This window comes from Trematomus bernacchii, unplaced genomic scaffold (assembly GCF_902827165.1).
Source record: "Trematomus bernacchii unplaced genomic scaffold, fTreBer1.1, whole genome shotgun sequence".
NCBI lineage: Eukaryota > Metazoa > Chordata > Actinopteri > Perciformes > Nototheniidae > Trematomus > Trematomus bernacchii.
In genome coordinates, this window is record NW_022988136.1 from 1 (window position 1) to 22,287 (window position 22,287).

The following is a 22,287-nucleotide window of genomic DNA, read 5'->3' on the forward strand; positions in this document are numbered from 1 at the left end:
TTGTAGTTATCAGAGCCTCTCAGTCTGAGCTGTAGTTTCAGAGCCTCTCAGTCTGAGCTGTAGTATCAGCCTCTCAGTCTGAGCTGTAGTTATCTATCTCAGTCTGAGCTGTAGTTATCAGTCTCTCAGTCTGAGCTGTAGTTATCAGAGCCTCTCAGTCTGAGCTGTAGTGATCAGAGTCTCTCAGTCTGAGCTGTAGTGATCAGAGTCTCTCAGTCTGAGCTGGAGTTATCAGAGTCTCTCAGTCCTGACTGTAGTTATCAGAGCCTCTCAGTCTGACTGTAGTTATCAGAGGGCTCTCAGTCTGAGCTGTAGTTATCATAGCCTCTCAGTCTGAGCTGTAGTTATCAGCCTCTCAGTCTGAGCTGTAGTTATCAGAGCCTCTCAGTCTGAGCTGTAGTTATCAGCCTCTCAGTCTGAGCTGTAGTTATCAGCCTCTCAGTCTGAGCTGTAGTTATCTATCTCAGTCTGAGCTGTAGTTATCAGTCTCTCAGTCTGAGCTGTAGTTATCAGAGCCTCTCAGTCTGAGCTGTAGTTATCAGAGTCTCTCAGTCTGAGCTGTAGTTATCTATCTCAGTCTGAGCTGTAGTTATCAGAGTCTCTCAGTCTGAGCTGTAGTTATCAGAGCCTCTCAGTCTGAGCTGTAGTTATCTATCTCAGTCTGAGCTGTAGTTATCAGAGTATCTCAGTCTGAGCTGTAGTTATCAGAGCCTCTCAGTCTGAACTGTAGTTATCAGAGCCTCTCAGTCTGAGCTGTAGTTATCTATCTCAGTCTGAGCTGTAGTTATCTATCTCAGTCTGAGCTGTAGTTATCAGAGCCTCTCAGTCTGAGCTGTAGTTATCAGAGCCTCTCAGTCTGAACTGTAGTTATCAGAGCCTCTCAGTCTGAACTGTAGTTATCTCTCTCAGTCTGAGCTGTAGTTATCAGCCTCTCAATCTGAGCTGTAGTTATCAGCCTCTCAGTCTGAGCTGTAGCTATCAGAGCATCTCAGTCTGAGCTGTAGTTATCAGAGCCTCTCCGTCTGAGCTGTAGTTATCAGAGCCTCTCCGTCTGAGCTGTAGTTATCAGAGCCTCTCAGTCTGAGCTGTAGCTATCAGAGCATCTCAGTCTGAGCTGTAGTTATCAGAGCCTCTCAGTCTGAGCTGTAGTTATCAGAGTCTCTCAGTCTGAGCTGTAGCTATCAGAGCATCTCAGTCTGAGCTGTAGTTATCAGAGCATCTCAGTCTGAGCTGTAGTTATCAGAGCCTCTCAGTCTGAGCTGTAGTTATCAGAGCCTCTCAGTCTGAGCTGTAGTTATCAGAGCCTCTCAGTCTGACAGGAGAGAGCTCTCCACCTTATTGTAGAAACAGCTTCTTATATCCTTTAGAGCAGCTAACTAACTAGAACAATCCCCATATTACGCCCATGCATATACTACAATTACTAAGACAGGCACTGAATATATATATATATATATATATATATATATATATATATATATATACTCTGTGTGACCTCTAGTTGACCTCTGTGTGACCTCTATCCTTAGCTGTTGGGGGGGGGCGACCTCGGAGCAGAGGGAGAACCTGGGGGTCACGACCCCCGACTATTACTACTACCTGAACCAATCGGGAACCTACACCGTGGAGGACATCAATGACAAGAAGGAGTTCACAGACACCATGGTCTGTACCTGTCTGTCTGTACCTTTCTGTCTGTACCTGTCTGTCTGTACCTTTCTGTCTGTACCTGTCTGTCTGTACATGTCTGTCTGTACCTGTCTGTACCTGTACCTTTCTGTCTGTCTCTGTCTGTACCTGTCTGTACCTGTACCTTTCTGTCTGTCTCTGTCTGTACCTTTCTGTCTGTACCTGTCTGTCTGTACCTGTCTGTCTCTCTGTAACCTGTCTGTCTCTCTGTAACCTGTCTTTGTGTCTGTTAACCTGTCTGTCTCTCTGTAACCTGTCTGTCTCTCTGTAACCTGTCTTTGTGTCTGTTAACCTGTCTGTCTCTCTGTAACCTGTCTGTCTCTAAGGAGTGGCGATAAGGCACGTTTTAGAGAGTCAAAGTACGTCTTCAGGGCGGTGAGAGATGCTAAACGACAATACTCTGAGAAGCTCCAACAGCAGCTCTCGGCTAACGACTGCTTCTGTCTGGTGTGGTCTAAAGGCCCGGACACACCAGACTACTGGTGTGGTCTGAAGGCCCGGACACACCAGACTACTGGTGTGGTCTGAAGGCCCGGACACACCAGACTACTGGTGTGGTCTGAAGGCCCGGACACACCAGACTACTGGTGTGGTCTAAAGGCCCGGACACACCAGACTACTGGTGTGGTCTAAAGGCCCGGACACACCAGACTACTGGTGTGGTCTAAAGGCCCGGACTGCTTCTGTCTGGTGTGGTCTGAAGGCCCGGACTGCTTCAGTCTGGTGTGGTCTAAAGGCCCGGACTGCTTCAGTCTGGTGTGGTCTGAAGGCCCGGACTGCTTCAGTCTGGTGTGGTCTAAAGGCCCGGACACACCAGACTACTGGTGTGGTCTAAAGGCCCGGACACACCAGACTACTGGTGTGGTCTAAAGGCCCTACACACCAGACTACTGGTGTGGTCTAAAGGCCCGGACACACCAGACTACTGGTGTGGTCTAAAGGCCCGGACACACCAGACTACTGGTGTGGTCTAAAGGCCCGCACACACCAGACTACTGGTGTGGTCTAAAGGCCCTACACACCAGACTACTGGTGTGGTCTAAAGGCCCTACACACCAGTAGTCTGGTGTGGTCTAAAGGCCCGGACACACCAGACTACTGGTGTGGTCTAAAGGCCCGGACACACCAGACTACTGGTGTGGTCTAAAGGCCCGCACACACCAGACTACTGGTGTGGTCTAAAGGCCCTACACACCAGTAGTCTGGTGTGGTCTAAAGGCCCGGACACACCAGACTACTGGTGTGGTCTAAAGGCCCGCACACACCAGACTACTGGTGTGGTCTAAAGGCCCTACACACCAGACTACTGGTGTGGTCTAAAGGCCCTACACACCAGTAGTCTGGTGTGGTCTAAAGGCCCGGACTGCTTCAGTCTGGTGTGGTCTAAAGGCCCGGACACACCAGACTACTGGTGTGGTCTAAAGGCCCGGACTGCTTCAGTCTGGTGTGGTCTAAAGGCCCGGACACACCAGACTACTGGTGTGGTCTAAAGGCCCGGACACACCAGACTACTGGTGTGGTCTAAAGGCCCGGACACACCAGACTACTGGTGTGGTCTAAAGGCCCTACACACCAGACTACTGGTGTGTAGGGCCTTTAGACCACACCAGACTACTGGTGTGGTCTAAAGGCCCTACACACCAGACTACTGGTGTGGTCTAAAGGCCCTACACACCAGACTACTGGTGTGGTCTAAAGGCCCGGACACACCAGACTACTGGTGTGGTCTAAAGGCCCGGACACACCAGACTGACACCAAAGAACACCTTGGACCCGACTGTTGTCGCCTCACGTCTCTGCGTCTTGGCCATGTGTCGCTCTGGAACACACCGCAAAGACTTCAGCCGACGGCCAAGTAGCACGTACGCACTGCGCATGCGTGAGTGGCAATAACTCTCCTTACCAGCAGGCGGCGGTAGTGTGTATTCGTCATTCAAAAGAGGCAACCGGAAGACAGACTGCGTGATAACAGAGAGAAGAAGAACAGACTGCGTGATAACCGAGAGAAGAAGAACAGACTGCGTGATAACAGAGAGAAGAAGAACAGACTGCGTGATAACCGAGAGAAGAAGAACAGACTGCGTGATAACAGAGAGAAGAAGAACAGACTGCGTGATAACCGAGAGAAGAAGAACAGACTGCGTGATAACCGAGAGAAGAAGAACAGACTGCGTGATAACAGAGAGAAGAAGAACAGACTGCGTGATAACAGAGAAGAAGAAGAACAGACTGCGTGATAACAGAGAAGAAGAACAGACTGCGTGATAACCGAGAGAAGAAGAACAGACTGCGTGATAACAGAGAGAAGAAGAACAGACTGCGTGATAACAGAGAGAAGAAGAACAGACTGCGTGATAACCGAGAGAAGAAGAACAGACTGCGTGATAACAGAGAGAAGAAGAACAGACTGCGTGATAACAGAGAAGAAGAAGAACAGACTGCGTGATAACAGAGAGAAGAAGAACAGACTGCGTGATAACAGAGAGAAGAAGAACAGACTGCGTGATAACAGAGAGAAGAAGAACAGACTGCGTGATAACAGAGAGAAGAAGAACAGACTGCGTGATATATACAAACAACAAATAGCGTGCGTTCCATGTTCACTCTCGTCCATCACAGACGGTTTCACATAACGACTTATCGAAAACATGTTTAGTGCGGTACTGGAAAATGAAAAATAATAGCCGTCTGTGTGTGCCTTCTTCACTTCCGTTTCGCTTCTCATGCTCTGATTCGCTAAGCTGAACAGCCAATCAGAGTGATTTCTTTTGCCGACAGCCTCCCTATTCAACATGTTGAATCTCTGCAACCTGTCTGTCTCCCTGCAACCTGTCTGTCTCCCTGCAACCTGTCTGTCTCCCTGCAACCTGTCTGTCTCCCTGCAACCTGTCTGTCTCTCTTTAACCTGTCTGTCTCCCTGCAGGAGGCCATGTCAGTTGTCGGTCTGTCCTCTGAGGACCAGGACTCTGTCCTCCAGCTGGTTGCAGCTATTCTTCATTTGGGGAACATCAGCTTCAGAGAAGAGAACAACTACGCAGTGGTGGAGAGCCAGGACTGTGAGATACTACATATATATACTATATAGTATATACACACTACACTATGGGCCTGTCTGTCCCTCTCTGTCCCTCTCTGTCAGTTCTGGCGTTCCCGTCCTTCCTGCTGGGCGTCCCTCAGGACGGTCTGTAACTCTCTGTCTGTCCCTGTCAGTTCTGGCGTTCCCGTCCTTCCTGCTGGGCGTCCCTCAGGACGGTCTCTGCAGTAAACTCACCAGCAGGATGATGGACAGTAAGTGGGGCGGAAAGACGGAGTCCATCTCTGTGACGATGAGCACGGAACAGGCCTGCTTCTCCAGAGACGCTCTGTCCAAAGCTGTGTACACACGGCTGTTCGACTACCTGGTGGACGTGAGTACTCTATATACTTTGGAGAAAAAAGTCTGAATTGTGAGGAAAGTCAGAATTTTTAGACATGAAGAAAAGTCTGAATTTGGGCATTTAGGAAAAAGTCAACATTTTGAGAAGAAAGTCAGAATTTTGATAATCAAGTCAGGATTTGGGCATTTTGTGAAAAAGTTAAAACATTTAAAATCTTGAGGAAAAAGTCAACATTTTTTCAAAAAGTCAATTTCTTTTTAAAAGTCAATTTTTTTTCTCCAAAAAAGTCAGAATTTGGAGTAAAAGGGAAACATTTTGAAAAAAAATCGTGATAATGAGAATCAAGCCAGAAATTGGGCATTTTGTGAAAAAGTCCAAATAAAAAAATTGCGGAAAAAGTCAGATTCTTTTTTGAAAAAAGTCAGAAATTTGAGAAAAAATTCTAAATATGAGAAAAGTCAGAATTGTAATGGAAACGTTTTTTGTTTACATGTTTAACTTGTCTTTACACTGTGTTTACACTGTGTTGGTCTTCACGCCGTGTTTACACAGTGTTGGTCTTCACGCTGTGTTTACACTGTGTTGGTCTTCACGCCGTGTTTACACAGTGTTGGTCTTCACGCTGTGTTTACACTGTGTTGGTCTTCACGCCGTGTTTACACAGTGTTGGTCTTCACGCCGTGTTTACACAGTGTTGGTCTTCACGCCGTGTTTACACAGTGTTGGTCTTCACGCCGTGTTTACACTGTGTTGGTCTTCACGCCGTGTTTACACTGTGTTGGTCTTCACGCCGTGTTTACACAGTGTTGGTCTTCACGCTGTGTTCACACTGTGTTCACACTGTGTTCACACTGTGTTTACACTGTGTTTACACTGTGTTTACACTGTGTTTACACTGTGTTGGTCTTCACGCTGTGTTTACACTGTGTTTACACTGTGTTTACACTGTGTTTACACTGTGTTGGTCTTCACACTGTGTTCACGCTGTGTTCACGCTGTGTTTACGCTGTGTTTACGCTGTGTTTACACTGTGTTTACACTGTGTTTACACTGTGTTTACACTGTGTTTACACTGTGTTAGTCTTTACACTGTGTTTACGCTGTGTTAGTCTTTACGCTGTGTTTACGCTGTGTTAGTGTTTACGCTGTGTTTACGCTGTGTTTACGCTGTGTTAGTGTTTACGCTGTGTTTACGCTGTGTTTACGCTGTGTTGATATGTTTATGTTATGGTCTGTATTGGCAGTGCATCAATAAAGCCATACAGAAGGATCAGGAGGAGTTCAACATCGGAGTCCTCGACATCTACGGCTTCGAGATCTTCCAGGTAGAAACATGGTCACATGACTCTAAAGGTGTGAGCTGATTGGTGTTCATACAGATGGAACTACCAGGGTCAACACGATGCCTTCATGAACCCTGTGTTAAATACCAAATGTGGACCTTATTGAAATCATCTCTCTCTCTTCCAGAGAAACGGCTTCGAGCAGTTCTGCATCAACTTTGTGAACGAGAAGCTGCAGCAGATCTTCATCGAGCTCACGCTGAAGGCAGAGCAGGTAAGACTCGTAGTGCTACCTTATCATAGCGTGAACAGACAACATTACATCATTAGCATATCATCGCAGTGTTGACATTACCTCAGATGTTTGGGAGGTAACCCCTGCCTGTTTCTGCAGGAGGAGTACGTGCAGGAGGGGATCCAATGGACGCCCATCGAGTATTTCAACAACAAAGTGGTCTGTGACCTCATCGAGTCCAAACTGGTGAGTCTGTTCTTCAACACGTAGAAAACATGTTCTCATCCACACACTACGACCACTACTCTCCACACACACACGCACACGCACACGCACACGCACACGCACACTCTCTCAAAGATATTGAAGTGTTATTTTGTATATATTGATTGTTGTGCTTTTATTTATGTGTGCATATGTATAAATGTGTCTGTTGATTTTGTATATATATATATATATATGTGTATATATATATATATATATATATATATGTATTTTTGTATTTGGGATTGTGGGAAACAGTATTTCGATCTCTCTCTCTGTACACACAGTTTGAAAGATTGACAATAAAATTGACTTTACTTTTTGACTACTAGCATCTAATGCATGAATACACGTGTTTCCCAGAACCCCCCTGGGCTGATGAGCATCCTGGACGACGTGTGTGCGACGATGCACGCTAAAAGTGATGGCGCGGACCAGACACTGCTGCAGAAGCTGCAGGGTCAGATGGGCTCGCACGAGCACTTCAGCAGCTGGAACAAGGGCTTCATCGTGCACCACTACGCCGGGAAGGTAACTGCTAACACCTGAACGCTGCTAACACCTGAACGCACTGCTAACACCTGAACGCTGCTAACACCTGAACGCACTGCTAACACCTGAACGCACTGCTAACACCTGAACGCACTGCTAACACCTGAACGCACTGCTAACACCTGAACACCGCTAACACCTGAACGCACTGCTAATACCTGAACGCACTGCTAACACCTGAACGCACTGCTAACACCTGAACACCGCTAACACCTGAACGCACTGCTAATACCTGAACGCACTGCTAACACCTGAACGCACTGCTAACACTAACACCTGAACGCACTGCTAACACTAACACCTGAACGCACTGCTAACACCTGAACGCACTGCTCACACCTGAACGCACTGCTAACACCTGAACGCACTGCTCACACCTGAACGCACTGCTAACACCTGAACGCACTGCTAACACTAACACCTGAACGCACTGCTAACACTAACACCTGAACGCACTGCTCTAACACCTGAACGCACTGCTAACACCTGAACGCACCGCTCTAACACCTGAACGCACCGCTCTAACACCTGAACGCACCGCTAACACCTGAACGCACCGCTAACACCTGAACGCCGCTAACACCTGAACGCACCACTCTAACACCTGAACGCACCGCTAACACCTGAACGCACTGCTCTAACACCTGAACGCACCACTCTAACACCTGAACGCACCGCTAACACCTGAACGCACCGCTAACACCTGAACGCACTGCTCTAACACCTGAACGCACTGCTAACACCTGAACACCGCTAACACCTGAACGCACCGCTCTAACACCTGAACGCACCGCTCTAACACCTGAACGCACCGCTCTAACACCTGAACACCGCTAACACCTGAACGCACCGCTCTAATACCTGAACGCACCGCTCTAATACCTAAACGCACCGCTCTAACACCTGAACGCACCGCTCTAATACCTGAACGCACCGCTAACACCTGAACGCACCGCTCTAACACCTGAACGCACCGCTCTAACACCTGAACGCACACCGCTAACACCTGAACACCGCTAACACCTGAACGCACCGCTCTAATACCTGAACGCACCGCTCTAACACCTGAACGCACCGCTCTAACACCTGAACGCACCGCTAACTCCTGAACGCACCGCTAACTCCTGAATGCACCGCTAACACCTGAACGCACCGCTAACTCCTGAACGCACCGCTAACACCTCTGTCTGTCTGTCTGCAGGTGTCCTATGATGTCAGTGGTTTCTGTGAGAGGAACAGAGACGTGTTGTTTAATGACATCATCGAGCTGATGCAGAGCAGCGAGTTGTAAGTACTACACACAGAGCAGCAGGATGTCGTATTCCTGTGTTGGTCCCTGAAGGCAGCATCTCCCTGGTCCAATGGGATTCCGCCGTGTGATTTTGGATTATGTCAGAAAATAATCTCTGTGTCAAACAAACGTTTCTGATACTGACACGTTTATTCAGCGGGATAATCTCCACATATTGATGACGTTTAGTCGTCTCATTTAGACTCTTGTTAGCGACCTCAGTTTTAAACTCACCAGTGACGTATTAACTGACGTATTAACTGACGTATTTACTGACGTATTAACTGACGTATTAACTGACGTATTTACTGACGTATTAACTGAGGTATTTATTGACGTATTTACTGACGTATTTACTGACGTATTTACTGACGTATTTACTGACATATTAACTGACGTATTAACTGACGTATTAACTGACGTATTAACTGACGTATTAACTGACTTATTAACTGACGTATTAACTGACGTAACTGACGTATTAACTGACGTATTAACTGACGTATTAACTGACGTATTAACTGACGTATTAACTGACGTATTAACTGACGTATTAACTGACGTATTAACTGACTTATTAACTGACGTATTAACTGACGTATTAACTGACGTATTAACTGACGTATTAACTGACGTATTTACTGACGTATTTACTGACGTATTTACTGACGTATTTACTGACGTATTTACTGACGTATTAACTGACGTATTTACTGACGTATTTACTGACGTATTAACTGACGTATTTACTGACGTATTTACTGACGTATTAACTGACGTATTAACTGACGTATTAACTGACGTGTTTACTGACGTGTTTACTGACGTGTTTACTGACGTGTTAACTGACGTGTTAACTGACGTATTTACTGACGTATTTACTGACGTATTTACTGACGTGTTTACTGACGTGTTTACTGACGTGTTAACTGACGTGTTTACTGACGTGTTTACTGACGTGTTAACTGACGTATTAACTGACGTGTTTACTGACGTGTTAACTGACGTGTTAACTGACGTGTTAACTGACGTGTTTACTGACGTGTTTACTGACGTGTTTACTGACGTGTTAACTGACGTGTTAACTGACGTATTTACTGACGTATTTACTGACGTATTTACTGACGTATTAACTGACGTATTAACTGACGTATTTACTGACGTATTTACTGACGTATTTACTGACGTATTAACTGACGTATTAACTGACGTATTTACTGACGTATTTACTGACGTATTTACTGACGTGTTTACTGACGTGTTAACTGACGTGTTTACTGACGTGTTTACTGACGTATTAACTGACGTATTTACTGACGTATTAACTGACGTATTTACTGATGTATTTTATGTGGGAGAAGTCACATTCCTGCCGCAGACTTCTACAGTGTTTATTTGTGTGTGTATTTGTGTGTGTGTGGGGGGGGGTTGAACATTGATCACTGTCTGTGGTGTGTTTGTGGTCAGTCCGTTCGTCAGAGCTCTGTTTCCTGAGAACCTGGACGCAGAGAAGAGGGGGCGACCGAGCACTGCCAGCACTAAGATCAAGGTGAGAGAGGCTGTGGTGCCCCCCGCAGGTTCAGAGAGAGCATGTCATATTTTTCACTTTTTCTGTCAGTTTTCTTTGAGGGGTTTTATCAAGTGTTCAGGATCCCCAGAGCCTCCTCTAGAGGGCGCTGCTGGTAGTACAGGCTGTGCTACAGAGTGTCTCTGCCTGTGTAGCACCAACTCTTGGTTGGAGTGTCACGTTTAAAGGTCCCCTATTATGCAAAACCCACTTCTTCGTGTCTCTTATACATAAACATGAGTCCACTCTGTGTTCAGAGACTCTGAAACAGAAACAAAGACCCTCTCTCTTTTTGTCTGAAAATCAGCTGATCAGATTTGGTGACTTTGTGATGTCACAATGTTTTTTTGGGTTGTGTAACCATTAACCAATCACCAACCAAGGTAACCCCCCCCCCCCCCACACGACGTTATCACCTGAATCTCCTCCTACAGCACCATTGTATAGGTATATATTGCACAGTTATTAACGGCATATATATATATATTAACCGGCAGTGGCTCAGTCAGTAGGGGCTTGGACTGTGAGCCGTAGGGTCGCCGGTTCAAGTCCCCGACCAGACCTAAAATATCAGTGTGGACTGCTACTTGGAGAGGTCCCAGTTCACCTCCTGCCCTGCCGTGGTACCCTTGAGCAAGGCACCGGACATCCCCCTTCCCCCCCCCACTCCCATTGCTCCCCGGGCGCTGTGCAATAGCTGCCCACTGCTCCTAGTACTAGACTCCTGGTGCTAGACTCCTGGTTCTAGACTCCTGGTGCTAGACTCCTGGTGCTAGACTCCTGGTATTAGACTCCTGGTGCTAGACTCCTGGTGCTAGACTCCTGGTGCTAGACTCCTGGCGCTAGACTCCTGGCACTAGACTCCTGGCACTAGACTCCTGGCTCTAGACTCCTGGTGCTAGACTCCTGGTGCTAGACTCCTGGCGCTAGACTCCTGGTGCTAGACTCCTGGTGCTAGACTCCTGGTTCTAGACTCCTGGTGCTAGACTCCTAGTACTAGACTCCTGGTGCTAGACTCCTGGTGCTAGACTCCTGGCGCTAGACTCCTGGTGCTAGACTCCTGGTGCTAGACTCCTGGTTCTAGACTCCTGGTACTAGACTCCTGGTGCTAGACTCCTGGTACTAGACTCCTGGTACTAGACTCCTGGTGCTAGACTCCTGGTTCTAGACTCCTGGCACTAGACTCCTGGCACTAGACTCCTGGCTCTAGACTCCTGGTGCTAGACTCCTGGCGCTAGACTCCTGGTGCTAGACTCCTGGTGCTAGACTCCTGGTGCTAGACTCCTGGTGCTAGACTCCTAGTACTAGACTCCTGGTGCTAGACTCCTGGTGCTAGACTCCTGGTTCTAGACTCCTGGTGCTAGACTCCTAGTACTAGACTCCTGGTGCTAGACTCCTGGTGCTAGACTCCTGGCGCTAGACTCCTGGCGCTAGACTCCTGGCGCTAGACTCCTGGCGCTAGACTCCTGGTACTAGACTCCTGGTGCTAGACTCCTGGTTCTAGACTCCTGGTACTAGACTCCTGGTGCTAGACTCCTGGTACTAGACTCCTGGTACTAGACTCCTGGTGCTAGACTCCTGGCGCTAGACTCCTGGCGCTAGACTCCTGGCGCTAGACTCCTGGCGCTAGACTCCTGGTGTTAGACTCCTGGCGTTAGACTCCTGGCGCTAGACTCCTGGCGCTAGACTCCTGGCGCTAGACTCCTGGCGCTAGACTCCTGGCGTTAGACTCCTGGCGTTAGACTCCTGGTACTAGACTCCTGGTGCTAGACTCCTGGCGCTAGACTCCTGGCGTTAGACTCCTGGCGTTAGACTCCTGGCGCTAGACTCCTGGTGCTAGACTCCTGGCGCTAGACTCCTGGTGTTAGACTCCTGGCATTAGACTCCTGGTACTAGACTCCTGGTGCTAGACTCCTGGCGCTAGACTCCTGGCGTTAGACTCCTGGCGCTAGACTCCTGGCGTTAGACTCCTGGCGTTAGACTCCTGGTACTAGACTCCTGGTACAAATGTCACTGTGTGCTGTGTGCTCTGCATGTGTGACCATTAAAGAGGGTTAAATGCCTCCCAATTCTTCTATATATTGCATATACTGCACATAGTTGGTATTTAACAACAAGGGGGTGTTATAGTCTGTGTTGTTGTGTGTGGTGATTAAATACAAACCCCCCCCCCCCTTCTCTCTCTGTTCTAGCAACAAGCCAACAGTCTGGTGCAGACCCTGATGAAATGCACTCCCCACTACATCCGCTGCATCAAACCCAACGAGACGAAGCGTCCCCGGGACTGGGAGGAGAACCGGGTCCACCACCAGGTGGAGTACCTGGGCCTGCGGGAGAACATCCGGGTCCGCCGCGCCGGCTACGCCTACAGACGCGTCTTCAACAAGTTCCTGCACAGGTCAGAGGTCACGCAGTAACCTGAGTGTAGTCCTAACCTGCTGCTCTCCGTGCTCCTCAGTCCAGGCCATTAGTCGAGTTGCCTTCGGAAACTGGTTTCTGTTTCAAAGCTACATCTTTGGTGAATCAACCTGATTCTGATGGTTCAGATCTCAATCACCAGCTCTGGTGCACTAAAAGCTGAATCCAGATTTATTTTTCAAATAATTTTACATTTATTTTCAATCTAATATTGAATATTCCATTCCTCACATTATGTATATATAATATCCTGCTTTATATTTTGTTACTGTACATTTCTAATTCAAAATGTAGATTTTTTTCTTTTAATTTCTCTAATGTGCATTGCCTTGTCTTTTTATTTCATACTTACTGATCGCCAGAGGCGGTGCTTTAGCACTGGATATCTTCTGTCTCGCGCATGCGTAGGTCGAATATTTATATCAACAAAGTCACGTGTGACCCCGTATGACACCGGAAGGTATAAGTTCCGGTGCTGTCAAAGGCTGCGACGAGTTGTCCGTCCTACCAAGGGAGGGGACCGCGGTGTTCACCGCCCGGACCCCAGGAGCTCCGGACCGGTAAAGAGCGGACGCTCCTGCACACAGCCGGTGAGATCGCTACCAATTATTGCTGAGTGTGCTATATCTATATACTCTCAAACTAATGAGATAATTGTGTACAAATTAACCGAGGGCTCTCGCTAATTTGTTACTGTTACCTGTACTATCATCCAGTTATCTGAGTGCTCCCGCTGAAAGCTAACTTTCTACTGCACTAGTGAAGGGAGCGTCTCCGCCCTCCTCCTCACTACATACTTTTGGTTCTTTACCTGTACTATCATCCAGTTAGCTGAGTGCTCCCGCTGAAAGCTAACTTTCTACTGCACTAGTGAAGGGAGCGTCTCCGCCCTCCTGCTCACTACATACTTTTGGTTCTTTGATTGATTGATTGATTGAAAAGTTTATTAACAGCTTGTATATTGGGTACAGTACAGTACAGCTCAAAACATACAATTGTTAAGGGGATGCAGACCAGAGAAAGACTTTCGTCTTGTTTACATCAGGGTCCCCCATTTCCAATTCATCATATCATTTAAGACATATAAGACATATATGACATACAGATGGCTTATTTACAATTTACATACAGGTGGTTTTTTACATACAGATGGATTATTTACAATTTTCATTTTAGATTTCGTTCTAATACATCCTAACCGGACATTTAAGACATACCAAGTCTACAGATATACAGTTAGTAACAGAGTCTAAAATGCGAGTATATACATAGATGGGGGGGGGAAGCTGTCCATTGTACGACAGGTTGAGATTTGTACCATTACCGGGGCCAGTTTTGCAATGCTTTCCCCGAAGGTGCTCTTTAAGAGAGGTTTTGAAGGTAAGTATAGTTTTACTTTCCTTTACAGTTGTGGGAAGAGCGTTCCACCTTGATGTGGCATAATTGCGAAACGTGTATTCCCCTTTTTTTGTGCCAAATCTGGGTTTTACATGATTTGTGGAGCTCCCTCTGGTGTTATGATCATGGTATTCCTTGACCTTTGGGAAGAATTTTGACATGTACATGGGTACCATAGAGGTGTAGTGGATCTTGTAGACCAGGCCCATTGCAAGTAGCTGTACTCTGTCGTCTACTCTAAGCCATCCTAGGTTGTCAAAGTGGGCAGAGGTGAGGTGGGTTCTAGATGAAAGGTCAAGCAGTAGTCTGACCAGTTTATTTTGCGATGTTTGAAGTTTTGTTTTTAGCGCCTTGGAGGTGCTATGGTACCATGACGTGCAAGCATAGTCATAGTACCCTTGAATGAGTGCTCCTGCCAGAGTTTTCAGGGTGTTTTTGTTTACCAGAGAGGAGATCCGGTATAGGAATCTAGTTCTTTGATTGACTTTTTTTATTACATTGGATGCCATTATGTCACAGGAGAGGTTTGCCTCAAGAATAGATCCTAGGTATGTAATTTCCTTCTTACTTGTGACAATAATGTCACCCACTGCAACTGAGAAGTCGTCGGATTTGCTGAGATTATGTTTCGAACCGAAGAGAATGGACTCTGTTTTACCCAGGTGTAATGATAATTTATTATCGGCGAGCCAGGTGCAGATTCTGCCGAGCTCGGAGCTGAGGGTTTTTTCAACCTGCAATCTGCTCCTGTCAGAGACCAGCAGGGCTGAGTCGTCCGCGAACAGGAACAAGTTGCAGTCACATGCTGATGACATGTCATTTGCATAAATTAGGAACAGTAACGGACCTAATATGCTTCCTTGTGGAACACCACAGCTCACTGGGAGGGGGGGGGACAGAGTACCGTTTACCTCCACCATCTGTTCTCTCCCCTCCAGGTAGGATTGCATCCAGCTCACCGATAGTTTATCAAAACCAATTGCTTTTAGCTTGTCAATCAGAATGGGGTGATTGACAGTGTCGAAAGCCTTTTGTAGGTCCAGCATCACCATGCCGCAGTATTTACCCTCGTCCACCTCTTGTTTGATGTGGTCGGTCAAATAAAGAAGGCATGTGTCAGTGGAGTGGGATGTTCTAAAGCCAGATTGAAATTCATAGATTAGTTTCTTTTCTGCGAGGTACTTTTCGACCTGTTCATATACTATTTTTTCCATGACTTTCGAGATGGAGGTAAGTATAGAAACAGGGCGGTAGTTGCCTGGGTCCAATTTGCTGCCCTTTTTGTGCAGGGGGGTTACTCTTGCAATTTTGAAGTCTTTGGGTACTTTTCCCTGTTTTATGGAGAGGTTAATTATGTGAGCTATGACTGGTGAGATGGCGGTTGCTGTGTCTCTGAGGAATTTGGAGGGGATATTGTCGTGGCCAGTGGCCTTGTTAGGTTTGAGGGCGCTCAGTTTAATGAGTACCTCTGCTGTTGTTACCCTTGCTAGACTGAAATCATCTTTGCGTACCCCTAGGTTTTTGTAGTAGGTCATGATGTGATCTACTCCAAAAAGCCCTGAGTGGGAGGGTAATTTATTTACAAGAGTTGTGGCTATGTTTGTGAAAAAAATGTTCAAGTACTTGGCCACATCCAGTTTGTCTGTGATGAGCCTGTTATCTGTCTTTATGTTTACGTTTGAAAATCTCGTTTTGAGTTTTTTACTGCAGCCAAGCTGGTTATTGAGTAATTTCCAAAGTTCACGGGGTTTATTTTTGTTTTCCTCAGTTTTGTCATTGATGAAATTCTTTTTGGCAGTTTTGATCATGGAGCTTACGTCATTTCTTAGTCTGTTTCTTTCAATTTTTAGTTCAGTCACGTGGGCCTGGAGTTCACTGCTCGTGCTTTTGGAAAGCATTGACTGACTTTTATGAAACTCAGAGCATTTTTTGTCTCTGGTTTTCATGGCGGTCAGTATGCCGGAGTGCATCCACGGCTCAGCGCGATTTTTTACCCTGGTTGTTCTTAGGGGGGCCAAATCATTGAGTATTGCAGAGAATTTGTTTTTGAAACCAAGCCATGTTTCTTCAACTTGTGTACCACTGAGCTCATCTGACCAGTCCAGGCTCTCCAGTTCTAGGTTAAAGGCCTCGCTAGAGTAGTTTTTGAGGTCTCTAGATATGACTGTTTTGTGACAGCCGGCCTTTTGTTTTAGCTTTTTGCGGGTACAGAATATCATATAATGATCACTTAAACCGCATGCTATAACCCCTTTACTGGAGATCCTGGACCTGTCAGAGGTCAGAATGAGATCAATGGTAGTTTGTGTTGTTTCACATACCCGGGTGGGTTGGGTGATTAGCTGGCTGAAGCCGTGCAGATCACAAATCCTACTGAAGGACTTGAAGACGGACGTGTCTTTACGTTGCATATCCGTGTTCCAGTCTCCAATAATAATTGTCTCTACATCCCCCACATCAGCCAAACACCCATCTAATGTATCATAAAAGTCACTCTGTTCCGGTGGTCTATAGATTGTCCCGACTATTACAGATTTAGCATTGTCAAAAAGAATTTCAACCCACACAGATTCAATATTTTCATGATGCAGGTCAGTACGGTTTTTGAAATTGGTGTCTTTATGTATGTACATGCAGACACCACCTCCATTCACGTTCCTGTCCCTTCTCACTACAAGATAATCTTCAATTTCAATCTCTGAATCTGTAATGGAATTGTCCAATTTGGTCTCAGAAAAGCATAATATGCTTGCCTTACCGTTCATGAACAGTTGCCTGAGTTCAGCCAGTTTGTGTCTCAGGCTGTTAGTGTTCAGATGAAAAATATGTAGTCCATTTTTGTTGTTTAAATGCATAATGTCGTCAGCTTGAAGATATTTGTCTTTGTCCGTTACAGCAAACGGCTTGCGGCCTGCCGTGGTGCTTGGAGCGGTGGGGTGGTGGGGGGAGGGAGGCTCCGTTGTAGCTTTAGCCGTCGATATGCTAGCAGGGTGGCTAACAACATGGTGGATATTTGTTCCCTCGGATCTCGGTTCTCTTCCTCTCGTCACTGCCTCATGCGTGTCTGTCTGCCGAGGCGTCCCCGGGGGAATGTCGAAGTCTCCGTTGATTCCTCGGTCTCCGCTGTCTCCATGGTCTCTGTTGTCGTCGCGTAGTTGTTGCTGTAGCGGAAGAGATGCTAGTTGTGATGCTAGTTGTGATGCTAGCTCCTCCAGCCTGCAGGACTGGCTTCTTGTCTGCACCGGGCCCGGATTCAGATGGATGTCTCCCGCTAACAATAAGACCAAGACGATCATACTTCTTCGGTCTAGTTTGCCTGACGGGGGTAAGTACTTTCGCGTCGGGTTTGCAGTTAATAATGCATGAATGCTTGCACTTCCAAAAGCGAGGTGTTTCCTTTCCCAGCCGTTGAGAAGGTAAAAGTCATTGTGGTTCATTTTATCCCCGCTTTCATTACTCTCCTTCACTAAGTGATGTTGCCTCATTGATGAGTTGAGGTAGGAGTCCATAATCCATATTGTCAGGAGGATGAAATATGTGAAAAATCGTGAGGAATAACCTCCAATGCGGGAGCTCTCGGAAATGCGACCACTCATAGCGAAACCGGAAACCTGTACTATCATCCAGTTAGCTGAGGGCTCCCGCTGAAAGCTAACTTTCTACTGCACTAGTGAAGGGAGCGTCTCCGCCCTCCTGCTCACTACATACTTTTGGTTCTTTACCTGTACTATCATCCAGTTAGCTGAGGGCTCCCGCTGAAAGCTAACTTTCTACTGCACTAGTGAAGGGAGCGTCTCCGCCCCCCCTTTCACTGCATACATTGGTTCCTTGCCTGTTCTATCGTCCAGTTAGCTGAGTGTTTTCGTTCAAACTAACTGTTACGGCATTAGTGAAGGGAGCGTCTCCGCCCCCCCTTTCACTACATACAATTGTTTCTTTACCTGTTCTATCGTCCAGTTAAGCTGAGTGTTTTCGTTCAAGCTAACTGTTACGGTGCTAGTGAAGGGAGCGTCTCCGCCCCCCTCTCACCGCATACATTGTTTCTTTACCTGTTCTATCGTCCAGTTAAGCTGAGTGGTTTCATTCAAGCTAACTGTTACGGTGCTAGTGAAGGGAGCGTCTCCGCCCCCCTCTCACAGCTCACAATTAGTTCCTGTTCTATCCTCCAGTTAGCTGAGTACTCTCGCTCAAAGCTAACTTGCTACAGTGCTAGTGAGGGAGTGTCTTCGCTCCCCTCACGGCGCACAATTGGTTATTTTATTTAATCGTTTATTTGACAGGGACAATGCACTGTAATGAACACTTAAAACATTTAAAGGTGTCAAACGTAACAGTGCCAGATTTAGCTTTGAGCTATTTTCCATTCCCTCACATAAAACATTAAGGAAATTACTTTTTACAAACAGGGTAAAAAAAAGAAAAAAAAAAAATATATATATATATATATATATATATACATGATATGCAAAGAGTGGCAACGACACATAAAGTGTTCCATCCTCCAGTTAACTGAGTGCTCTTGCTCAAAGTTAACTAGCTACAGCGCTAGTGAAGAGAGTGTCTTCACTCCCCTCTCACAGCTCACAATTAATTCCTGTACTATCCTCTAGTTAGCGGAGTGCTCTCGCTCAAAGCTAACTTGCTACAGCGCTAGTGAAGAGAGTGTCTTCACTCCCCTCTCCCTGCACACAGTTGGATGCCCGTTCCAGCCTTCAGTTAGCAGAATGCTCTCGCTTAGGCTAACTCGCTACGGCGCTAGTGGAGAGAGTATTCCCGCTCTCCTCTCACGGCATAAACCCATTAACTGACTTCATTTTTTCTCACTCCAGTTAGCAGAGTGCTCACGCTCAAGCTAACTACTATTGTGCTCACTGCCCTCCACGGCATATTTGTTTCCTGGCCAGTTATTTACAGTCAGCTGAGTGCTCTAGCTATCGCTAGGTCTAACGGCTCTAACACCTGTATGGCTCCTCTTTAACCAGAGGATGGCCATGACCTTTGCCCCTCTTGTCTTGGCCTCGAGCATCTGAGGGAGGGCCTTTCGGAGGACCCGTGCATGAATTGCACCATCATGCCTCGTGCGGTAAGAGCTGCCGAGGTTGAACTACTGACTGAGGGTGGCCTTCCCCCCGCACAGTCGACTCCAGCCCAACCTACCCATCCTAGGCGTTGGGCCGCAGAGGCTGCGGGTGCACCGCCCAAGAAGAGGACTAAGCCTGATGGGCTGTCCTCCAGGGTGGACCTACTCACTACTGAGCTAGCCCAGATGAGGTCACTCCTCTTGGCTCTCCATTCCCGAAACAGCGCCTGCCAGTGCGTTCTTTAGGCGCACTCCGGCACCCGCCACCCGCACTGTTCCTCCCTCTTGTGAGTATCTGAGGGAGTTACATGCATGCTGGAGGGACACTAAGGCTCTTTACAGTCTTACGTCCGATGGCCGAGCCTTGGTAGCCATGCAGGATGCGGCAAGAGTTGGCCTTGACCACACGCCGGCTGTTGAGCCTACCATTGCTTCCCTCATAGTTTCCCCTGACGAAGCCCTGAGGTCGGAGGCCAGGTGCCCTCGACTCCAATGTCGGGTCACTGATGACCTGCTCACTAAGGCTTACGATGCAGCGGCGCGCATGGGCCGTGTAGGCACCTCATGCTCGCCCTCTCAGCTTCCCTGCAGCAGGATGCTCTTAGCGCTTCCTTAAATCAAGGGTACAAGCTTCAGTTCCGACGCTGGCCCCAGTCTTCAGCCGGGTCAAAATGACCACCATAAGCGACCCGGCAAAATAAATCGCCCTAAACCAGGAGCTGTCAGTCCTCCTTGCCAAGGGTGCAATCGAGCCTGTGGACCCCATCTCACAGCCCGGGCTTCTACGCGACCTACTTCCTGGTAAGGAAGAAAGGCGGTGGACTTCGCCCAATCCTCGATCTGAGGAGACTCAACAAGTTCCTAAGGATTTTACCTTTCCATGTGCTGAGCACAGCGGACGTTCTTCGTACCGTGGCCAGGGGGGAATGGTTCACGTCCGTCGACTTGAAGGACGCTTATTGTCATGTGCCTATTGTGCCTCATCACAGGCAGTTTCTTCGCTTTGCCTTCAGAGGTCGTCATTTCCAGTTCAGGGTGTTCCCATTCGGACTCTCCCTCTCTTGGACGACTGGTTAATCTGTGCACCATCCCGGTTACAGACGATCCAGGACACGGCTCTCCTTCTCTCTCATGTCGCCCGGCTAGGCCTCAAGGTGAACATGGAGAGGAGTTGTCGGAACCCCTCTCAGAGCCTGACCTTCATTGGGGTGGCTCTGGACACAGTCACTCAACCAGCGAAAACAGTGTTCTCGCCCCCACTCCTGGTAGACGTGATGCTTTATTCTAGCAGCAGCCGACTGGATAAACCGTCCTGCTAAAACTTCTTGTTTTTTCCAGCTAGGTGAAGGCAGTGCTCTCGCTCCCGCTCCCTCTGCTGGTAACATGGGTGTAGTTACATCCCTTTTGTGTTCGGCGAGTAGGAGCGTTGCTCTACTCTTTCCGTTCAGCAGGTAGCTGGTGAAGGCTGTGTTGTCGCACCCCGCTCCCGCCTACGCTGCATCTGGCATTCGTTATTAACTCAACCAGTGAGGGCGGTGTTCTCGCCCCCGCTCCTGATAGACGCGCTGCTTCATTCTAGCAGCAGCTGCCTGGCTAGGCTGTCCTGTTAAACTTCCTTGTTTAACCCAGCTAGGTGCGGACCTATCCATCTGCTGCACAGACTCTGCTGTGGGACGCCTTGGCGTCTCCCCAACAGGAAGGACCTCTTGTCTCAGTTGGAGGGTCGGATGTGGCACCCCGACCCCTGCCACCTCCAGCGGTGGGTCTGGCCACTGGGCCCGACCCACTGCTGAGCGACTGCATAGTCTGTCAGGAAGACTATTCTCAAATGCTAGGGCACAACCTACTCGTAGGCAGTACGAAAACAGGTGGAAACTGTTTTTTGACTGGTGCCAAGGGCGAAATGAGGACCCAGCATATTGCTCGGTACCTACGACCCTTGAGTTCCTTCAGTTCCTCCTGGACGACGGCCGGTGTCCCGCTACCGTCAGGGTGTATGTGGCTGCTATATCAGCTCAACACGCAAGGGCTAACAACAGCACAGTGGGGAGCCATAGGCTGGTATCCCTCTTTTTAAAGGGGAGCTCTGAGGCTTCGCCCCCCGAATATCCCAAGGGCCCCTACATGGGACCTGCCCTTGGTGCTGGATGCCCTATGCTTGCCTCCTGTTGAACCTTTGTTACAGGCAGAACTGAAGTGGCTCTCAGCTAAGACTGCTTTCCCTCTTGCCATCACCTCAGCAAAACGTGTAAGCGAGCTTCAGGCCTTGTCTGTGAACAGCTCGTGTCTGAGGTGGAACTCAGATGGCTCAGGTGTCACCTTATGGCCGAACACAGCGTTCCTCCCTAAGGTGCTGGCACGCTCTCATTTTAATCGGCCTATCCAGCTGGCACGGTTTGACCCCCCATCAGGAGAGGGGGAAGAGAGGTCGAGACTCCTATGCCCGGTGCGGGCCCTTAGAGCTTATGTCCAGACTACCGCTGGCATGCGTCAGTCTGAGTAGCTCTTTTTGTGTTACGGTGGTCCTAGAAGGGGCTGTGCGCTCTCAAAACAGCGCTTGTCCCACTGGATCGTGGACGCCATTGCCCAGGCATACAAGGCGAATGACCGTCCCTTGCCACCCAGAGTAAAGTGCCACTCTACCAGGAGTGTCTCCACATCATGGGCGACCTGGAGAGGTGTGCCCCTGGAGGACATATGTGCTGCGGCCACATGGGCATCTCCGAGCACATTCGCCAGATATTACAGGGTGAATGTTGCCGCCCCTCACCCGCTGGGTGTGGTCCTCCTGCAGAGTCCGTCTAGGCCATCCTTATAGGTGAGTATTCAGACTTCCTCGTGACTCTGTTGGTATAGGTCATCCAGTGCTAAAGCACCGCCTCTGGCGGTCAGTAAGTATGAAATAGAACGATAGTTACGTATGTAACTACGGTTCTATGAATACTGGATGACCGCCAGAGTTCTTGGTCACTCGGAATTTCGTGTTTCTGCGAGAAGATTCCAAAGGACTGAGCCCGTTGACAGCACCGGAACTTATACCTTCCGGTGTCATACGAGGTCACACGTGACTTTGTTGATATAAATATTCGACCTACGCATGCGCGAGACAGAAGATATCCAGTGCTAAAGCACC

At 48.0% G+C, this 22,287-nt stretch overlaps 1 protein-coding gene across 1 annotated transcript in view; it reads left to right on the forward strand.

The window, feature by feature from the left end:
• Positions 1-1,535: 1,535 nt before the first annotated feature.
• The window catches only part of LOC117475806 (unconventional myosin-Ie-like), a gene marked incomplete at both ends in the record, with an annotated part of 28,745 nt that continues 7,993 nt past the window's right edge, over positions 1,536-22,287 (forward strand). The window contains 10 exon segments of the mRNA XM_034122156.1: positions 1,536-1,665; positions 4,613-4,745; positions 4,900-5,096; positions 6,311-6,391; positions 6,537-6,623; positions 6,744-6,830; positions 7,212-7,379; positions 8,602-8,687; positions 10,159-10,240; positions 12,451-12,656. Of these exon segments, the coding sequence (XP_033978047.1) occupies positions 1,536-1,665; positions 4,613-4,745; positions 4,900-5,096; positions 6,311-6,391; positions 6,537-6,623; positions 6,744-6,830; positions 7,212-7,379; positions 8,602-8,687; positions 10,159-10,240; positions 12,451-12,656 (1,257 nt within the window).